Genomic DNA, 8646 nt, shown 5'->3' on the forward strand with positions numbered 1-8646 from the left:
CGGTTCAAGCTCCAGGTGAATAATGTTTCTGACAAGAGCCAGTGCTCGATCACGGGATTGGGGGTTCAGAGTGGATGGTCAGGCCCTTCAGTTGTTTGCTGTGACACCGTCTTCTGTGAGCTTGTTCATCTTGCAGAACCAACCGTCAAGGGGGCAAACCCTGGATCAGATTGGAGGCAATGTTAACAGTGTGGCCATGAGTGATCGCGGGGTATGCAATTCAGCGTTATCTTCGTCTGTGTATTATCCTGTATATCTTACCATTTTTATTTATTTCTTTATTATTTTACTGTGAGCAGGAGTTGATAATTGGTCGACCTGAGGCTGTGTATTTTTATGAAGTCGATGGGCGTGGTCCTTGTTGGGCTTTTGAAGGAGAAAAGAAATTTTTAGGCTGGTTTCGTGGATATCTTCTGTGTATTATAGAAGATCAGAGAAGTGGTAACCACACTTTCAACATATATGACCTGAAGAACCATTTAATTGCCCACAGCCTTGTGGTAAAAGAGGTTTCTCACATGCTCTGCGAATGGGGTAGCATAATACTTATAATGGCTGACAAGTCCGCTTTGTGCATTGGGGAGAAGGATATGGAGAGCAAGTTAGATATGCTTTTTAAGAAGAATCTATATACGGTTGCCATCAACCTTGTCCAGAGTCAGCAAGCTGATGCTGCCGCAACTGCTGAAGTGCTAAGAAAGTATGGTGATCATCTTTATAGCAAGCAAGATTATGATGAGGCAATGGCCCAGTATATCCATACCATTGGTCACCTTGAGCCATCTTATGTTATACAAAAGTTTCTAGATGCGCAACGAATCTACAATCTTACAAATTACTTGGAGAAATTACATGAGAAGGGGCTTGCTTCTAAAGATCATACCACTCTTCTATTGAACTGCTACACCAAATTGAAAGATGTTGACAAGCTAAATGTGTTCATTAAAAGTGAGGATGGTCTTGGGGAACATAGGTTTGATGTGGAGACGGCAATACGGGTCTGCCGTGCTACCAACTACCATGAGCATGCAATGTATGTCGCTAAGAAGGCAGGGAAGCATGAGTGGTACTTGAAGATCTTACTTGAAGACCTTGGTAGATATGAGGAAGCCTTGCAATATATTTCAAGCCTTGAGCCAAGCCAAGCTGGAGTAACAGTCAAAGAGTACGGTAAGATTCTGATAGAGCACAAGCCCGAGGAGACAATTGAGATACTGATGAAGCTGTGCACTGAGGATGGAGAATCAGCCAAGAGAGGACGCACTAATGGTGCATACTTAACTATGTTACCATCTCCTGTTGATTTCCTGAACATCTTCATCCATCATCTTCAGTCACTTATGGTTTTCCTTGAAAAGTATACCAACAAGGTCAAAGACTCTCCTGCTCAAGTAGAAATCCATAACACACTCTTGGAGTTGTATTTGTCAAATGACTTGAACTTCCCGTTGATGTCGCAAGCTAGCAATGGTGGAGATATAAGTGTTAGGGCTATTAGACCGGGAGCAGCCACAATGTCAAAAGCTGAGTCGAATGGGAAATTTGTTGCTGATGGCAAAGACTTAACTCAGGAAATGGACCGTATGGAAAGGCAAGAGAAAGGGCTAAGACTGCTAAAGAGTGCATGGCCGTCTGAGCTGGAACATCCGCTTTATGATGTTGATCTTGCCATAATCCTCTGCGAAATGAATGAATTTAAGGAAGGGCTTCTCTATATATATGAGAAAATGAAACTCTATAAAGAGGTCATTTCTTGCTACATGCAAGCCCATGACCATGAAGGTTTGATTGCATGCTGCAAACGATTAGGGGATTCAGGTAAGGGTGGGGACCCAACTCTTTGGGCAGATCTGCTGAAATATTTTGGTGAACTTGGAGAAGATTGTTCCAAAGAAGTGAAGGAAGTTTTGACGTATATAGAAAGAGATGATATCTTGCCTCCTATTATTGTTCTTCAAACACTGTCCAGAAATCCATGCCTCACACTCTCTGTCATTAAGGAGTACATTGCTCGAAAGCTTGAACAAGAATCAAAACTGATTGAAGAGGACCGTCGAGCTATTGAGAAGTATCAGGTTGGTGCTTACTGCAGCTGTCATTCGTAACTTATTTATAATACGTCTTTCTTTCATTTCAACCACCTCTTTCTTTGATTGTTAAGTTGGACCACTCTTTATTTCTTGAAGTCTTTGTTGGAAGCATTTCTAGTGACACCATGGTGATCTTGTCAAAATAGTTATCAAATAAGGTTGCATGCGCATTTAGTTGGGTAAACATAAAATAATTTGAAAAAAATGGAAAACATGAATAAATAATAATAATAATAATAATAATAATAATAATAATAATAATAATAATAATAATAATAAAAGAATAAACAAATAAAATCAGTAATGTCTCAAAAGCAATAGCATAAGTACATAACAGATAGGGACTTATTTAGGGTTTGTTACATTGAACTGCAAATATATTTTGGTAGCATTTGACAATTTGACAATTGGAAAGTTTCTTTCTTTTCTTTTCTTCTTTTTTTTATTTATTTATTATTATTATTTTTTGGAAATTCAATTGGAAAGTTTCTTAACAAGTGGAAGTCTTGCTTAAAAGGAATTTCTGAGCAAGTGAAAAACTATATCTTGAAAGCACTTCAACAAGCACTACTTTAGACAAGGGAAATGACAAGGCATCTTTAGTTTTCTATGGTTCTTTAGCTATGTTACAGTGAATGATTAAAAAATAGATTTGTGTGCATATTGGACAAAAAAAACAGTACCCTTACCACCATTCTAGGTTTTGATTCAATCTATTGTTTGCTCTCATGGGTGTGTGCGTCTGTGAGAGAGATTATCTAATGAGTCCTTTAATTGTTCAGGAAGCAACATTGACAATGAGAAAAGAAATTCAGGATCTTAGGACAAATGCAAGGATCTTTCAGCTCAGCAAGTGCACTGCATGTACTTTCACTCTTGATCTCCCTGCTGTACATTTTATGTGTATCCACTCATTCCATCAGCGTTGCCTCGGTGATAATGAGAAAGAATGCCCTGTATGTGCTCCTGAATACAGATCTGTTCTAGAAATGAAAACAAGTTTAGAGCAAAACTCCAAAGATCAGGATCGGTTCTTCCAGCAAGTTAAAAATTCAAAGGATGGTTTTTCTGTAATCGCTGAGTATTTCGGGAAGGGGGTCATTAGCAAAACCAGTAATGGACCCACAGGTGCTTCTTCTTGATCAGCAGCAACAGCTTATGAGGTTTTGTTGACTGTTGTTCAGGTCTCTTGGGCTTCATCAGTTTTGTCCATGCTCTATGTGAGCTTGACATTGGAGAGTTATGGGATGGAATTGAGCGGACTTTGGGCTCCTTCCTTTAGCATTGGACGACCGGGCTTTACTGTTCTTGCTTTGTTTCCCAAAGTTTTGGAGGTAGTTATATCTGTGTGTTCATTTGCAGATCAAAATGATATGTCCTGAAACAGTTTTGTGGATATGCATTAATTCGGAGAATAAACTGAAGTTTGTGAAAAGAGGCATTGTTTGAAGTTTATAAGTGTAGTTGGCTACATACAGTTGGGTTTTGTAGATTTTATGTAGGTTCTTACATTCTCATTAATCAAAATCAGTGTTTGGAAGATACGATGGACCAGAATTACTGGGTATTGTAACTTGTTTTGTTTTAGTTTGCTGAGCAGAAAAGCCAGTTGATTAACTTTCCTGTTTGTATGCACATGAATTCAAGATTTCAAGCTGTTTAATGACTGGAACAATTGGTCCAGATTGGAAGGTACGCTATCTATTTTTTGAAATCATTTCATGCCTACTTGGATTCTTTCTTAGGGAATCCTAAGCTTGTAGCAATGATTTTCAAGCTTGACCTACTCCTTAGAATGTTGCCCTTGTCTGTATGCTGTGTGAGAATTTAGAGCTATAAATAGTCCTTTTTTAACAAGGTATCTGTGGCTTGATCAAACATGATTACATTCAAATCTATGGTTTTTCTTTTATATGATTATAAACTTGATGGTAGATCGTGTCTGGTTCTTATAATTGAGAAATGCTCTCAATCAAAAATTGGGAAGTCCCTACTCTAAGTCACATCTATATCATCTGCGGAAGAAAAAGGTTGCTTTATCAGGTTTGATAATGACTCGTTTTCTGCCATTGTATTATCACAGTAGAAGTGGTAGACCATCACTGTCCTCACCCACCTACCACGTTGTTCATCCAATAATGTTTCATGTTTCTGTTTTTCGGTTACGAAGGAGGTCGGGGGTATATTCTGTACTATTGGAGCTTTTAATGTTGTTAAATTACATATTATGTTATCAGATTCTCAATCAGAACCGACCATTATAATTTATTTATCGTGAAATTATTCGATCATATGTAATTCATATATGAAGGACCTCATCTATATTGTCGATTATTTTGAACAGGGACAACAAATAGCTGCTTTCCTGTTTAGTTTTACTCCTTTATGGAGAGGCCTTTAACGGCAAAAATTATGGGAGGGGAGAACTTTTTCCGACCAAAACCATTTTATTTTTTATAAAAGGCTTTTCCCGACTTCTTAGCATACAAAGTACGTTAGGCCTCAGCAATGTTGGTTCACATCCAACTGGGCACACTCTACACCACACGTCTCTCAACTTCACTTTTTGAATGCAGAAGACAGCCAAATCAAATCACAGTCATCTTTGTCTTCCATGTGTCTTATTTGACCTCATTTTGATAAATGCAACTAAATGATATGTGGTCCAATACTCCAAGGACTGCTTAAACAATTATAACCAGAATGCAGATGCACCTGTAACAAAACCCCAACTTAAATATACTCCTAATACTGTTAACCTTGATTCCTCCAAAATCCCCAAGATCTCAAGATGGTGAATTGAGGAATTCAATAATGACCCAATTAAGTTTGAAGTCAAATTGTAAATATCTACATAACTTGATGCTCATTACACTGCAAAAATGAACCTACATTCCAACATGAAGATCAAAATCTATTATCCAGAGTAGATCATCACTTTCTTGTTTTTACTGTAATGGGAAAGAAGTACAAGGAAAAACTAACTTCACAGACATTGGCTGGATGATTTGCAACAAGAAGTTGAGTGCCCCATGGCTCTCAAAGTAAATAAAGATCAAACGACCAGTAATAGTTACATTAAAGACTATATAAAACAGAGTTCTCCAGCAAAGAACAAACAGGTAACTTGACCGATTCAAGGAAGAAAGAAAAAGATACTTTCCTACTCTGTTCACTAAGCCAAAAAAAATAGAAAAAAAGAAAATATAAGTAGGTACATATAAGATCTTCCTTTATGGTTCCAGCTTCAAGGAAACAACGCGTGATTGTCTGTTACGCTTTGCCACCTTGACAAATACTATTGAGAGGCAAGACGGAGCCCACCATGGCCTGCGGACTTTTTGCTCTCCTTTCAGGCAAGCGACTGGATACAAAATTGGTTTCAGCACACACACAGATGGTATCTAAATGCAATACAAATTCCAGAGGAGAAAAGCACAAATACAGCTCTAGGGAACATGGATTAAGAAAGGTTCAAACATAACTGAGTAATGATATTAAGAGAAGAGTTTGATAAGCATTTAGTAACACTTTTGTAATGTTAGCGTGTGCTATCAGTAGACCATACTAATGCATGAGACTAATGAAGCATGCAAGCCACCCAGTGTCCCGTGAAAGTCACTCTACATATATATGCTTCCACATTTTCCTTCTCGAATAATGTAATTTGCAATTTGCAATAATAATTATACTGTTATACATAATATGAGATACAGACTCAGTAGGAAGCCTTAATGGCTTAATTGAAATCCATTTCTCAAGAGAAAGCATTACTCTCAAAAGATGATGCACCTCATGAGTGTTCATGCCCCACTTCAGAAGAGGACTACTTCGACATTTGCATAATGTAAAAGGTAGTGATTAAACAAATATTTTAAAATAAAAATGAAACTGAGGCATTCTTGTTTTTTATTTTTTAATCCTCTTTTTTTGAATACCACATGGAAAGACTGTTTGAGAAATTTCTAATGAACAGGTTACCCAAAAGTGTCTTTAAGAGGCCAGTGACGAATGCACAAAATGACATTCCTAGTCTCATCACAAGTCAAAAGGTGTCTTTTGAAGACAGTCATACAAATCCATAGAAACTTAGAAAGGAAGAAAATGCAGACCTTTAATTCGCCTTAGCTCCTTACACAGTGTGATAAAATCTCCCCATTTCATGTGGCATCGTCTTATAAAGCGAAGAATCTGCTCAGTAGTGAACATAGACATGCCTTCTAGGTACTCTCCATTGACACCATTTTCCTTGAAAGTTTGCCGGTAACTGCCCAGATTTATCTCTTCTAACCATAAACCAACATCCTGTTCACAAGGGAAAGAACACATGAGATGCATGTCATTGAGTCATATACTTTATCTTTTGATTGATAAACATTCTGGATTATTAGGTCTTCATCATGGAGCAAGACAAAATCATGTTATCACATCACCATTGTCCCCCCCCCCCCCCTCTGCGGGGGAGCGTGTGAATACTTTATAATCATGTACATTAAAGCCTAACAAGTGAGTTACCTAAGAATCTAAGATGTAGTATTAGCTGGCCTAGAATCATTTTAAAAGTTCAGTACCTACCTTAAACTTAGAGCAATTCAACTTTTAATATTGAGTTAATCACAAAACACGTTAATCCATATCATCCAATATTACATGACATTCTAAACCACCAAGAAAAACAAAATGATGCAACTTAGCAACTTTAATCACAATAATCGTTTTCTAATTTATACCCTATGCAACAGCTGCACTGTATCAATTGTAAATTCTAGTTTAACTAACTCGGTGGAGTCATCCTTAGCACCACAATGAGCAACCAAATTCATGCTTTAGGTCATAAGCTCTTTTCAATTGTGTAGGATACTTAGTTGTATCACACCAGCTCACCAGCAACATTTGGTAGCCTATAGCTACACTGGTTGGTTAGATAAAAACTCAAAAGTATGAAGAGTCAAAACTATGACACCTAAAGGCTAACAAGAATAATATGGGAAGGATGAATTGATAAGTGACCAGAAGGCAATTATTTCCTGTTAATAACAGAATGAGATGGTTACGCAACTTCCATGAAATTGTTGATGAATTTCACAGACTCAAGGGCTTGCTAACTAACTAGATTTTTCCAGCATATATTACATGATCAACTATATGTCCCTTGGATTCATTAAGTTGGTGAATTGCACAAAAATTAAAACTAAACTGAAAGCTGTCCCATTTAGCAAACCCATCAACAAGAACTACAGAATTGCAAGCTATCAATCAACTCCCAAACAAGTAAAATCATAACATAACTCAACCATACAAGCACATACACCCGAAATTACAAAGCCTAAATCGAAGAAGCTCATGTGCATAATTCACAATACGAACTAAACAGCAAAAGTCAAAACAAGATCTACTTTATCAAACGAGAAATGATAACAACAGATAAAAAAAAAAAAAAAAAAAAAAAAAATAGAACCCAAAACGAGAAACAGATAAAGTTTAAAACTTTTTACCTCAACAGTCCAAATAAAGAAATCAAGAGGCTCCGGTGGCTGCTCTCTGCTCATCTCCCTAACCATTACCCCCTTTGTAACACCTTCAATGATTCACAGAGACTCTCAGTCCCCAGAAACCAATAACCTCAAAGATTGAATCTTTATCAACAAAAGAATAGTTTCTATGAGTTTGGGATTATGGCACTGGCTGACCGCTGACAGTTACCAAGATCCGATTTTTATTTTCTTGGGTTGCAATTTTATTTCTGGGAGGACCAAACAGAAAGTAAGAGAAAACTGGAATTTGGGACTTACCGTGCGGAAGGTGAGTGAGAATTTAGAGGGTATAGATTCTCTACATTTGTTTCAGAGAAAGTGAGAAGGAGAGAGAAAGTGAGGAGGAGGAGTGAGAGAGAGAGAGAGAGAGCCTCTGGAACTTCAATGACTCATTTGCTTTTCTGCCCACTCTTTTTTCTGTCCTTTAACATCAACCTCACCCTCAGTTTTCTCTCTTTACTATTTGCTTTTATTGTTTTATTTCTGGTTTTACCAAATTTCATTAAACAAAAAAGTAAACTACATTTTGTTACTAAAAGAAGAAAGTAAACTAGGTTAGGCCTAGGATTGGGCAAAAAAAAAAAAAAAAGTAAGTTAAGGGGAAAATAAAATTATATTAAAAAAAAAAAAAAAAAAAGTGGTTAAAGAGCTGGAGTTAAGCTCATCAGGTGTTTAGTTTTGGCTGAAGTTGAAATCATTATTTTTAAGCTTAAACTTAGCTCAGCCAATTGATATTTTTGAAGTTCAAACCTGGCTTCGCCAATAGAGAGCTTAACGAGTTGAACTATAACCAAACTTCAACAGTTTCATAATCATTTGCAAGCTGTTATCAAAATTTTCAATTGGAAAATTGATAACCAAACAAAAAAAGGGATTCCAACTATGTTGAGTTATTTATCTTAACTTTAACGCTAACATAAAAAATAATATTAGATATTATAACGCTGTTATTAAGTTTTATGAACTGAAAACCTAACACGAAACGGATTCTAACATATTGATTTAAGTATCTAACTTTAATG

The 8646-nt window shown here is 36.8% G+C and overlaps 2 protein-coding genes across 3 annotated transcripts; one reads left to right on the plus strand and one right to left on the minus strand.

Moving 5' to 3' along the window:
- The first annotated feature begins 6 nt into the window (after positions 1 to 6).
- Positions 7 to 3807, plus strand: LOC133725890 (vacuolar protein-sorting-associated protein 11 homolog). The gene is made up of 3 exons (XM_062153291.1): positions 7 to 211; positions 300 to 2075; positions 2873 to 3807. The coding sequence occupies exons 1-3, from the start codon at positions 23 to 25 to the stop codon at positions 3230 to 3232; spliced, it is 2325 nt and encodes a 774-aa protein (XP_062009275.1). The 5' UTR covers positions 7 to 22; the 3' UTR covers positions 3233 to 3807.
- Positions 3808 to 4959: 1152 nt separating this feature from the next.
- Positions 4960 to 8043, minus strand: LOC133725891 (uncharacterized). Of its 2 annotated transcripts, none has more exons than XM_062153292.1 (4): positions 7883 to 8043; positions 7586 to 7668; positions 6203 to 6395; positions 4960 to 5454 (listed from the first exon to the last, which is right to left on the minus strand). In XM_062153292.1, exons 2-4 carry the CDS (start codon positions 7649 to 7651, stop codon positions 5324 to 5326), a joined length of 390 nt encoding a protein of 129 aa, XP_062009276.1. In that variant the 5' UTR covers positions 7652 to 7668; positions 7883 to 8043; the 3' UTR covers positions 4960 to 5323. The 2 variants fall into 2 exon arrangements, with proteins under 2 accessions (XP_062009276.1, XP_062009277.1); XM_062153293.1 differs by having other exon boundaries at positions 7586 to 7726; positions 7883 to 8036.
- Positions 8044 to 8646: the final 603 nt, after the last annotated feature.

The sequence above is a fragment of the Rosa rugosa genome, chromosome 1 (genome assembly GCF_958449725.1).
Source record: "Rosa rugosa chromosome 1, drRosRugo1.1, whole genome shotgun sequence".
Lineage (NCBI taxonomy): Eukaryota > Viridiplantae > Streptophyta > Magnoliopsida > Rosales > Rosaceae > Rosa > Rosa rugosa.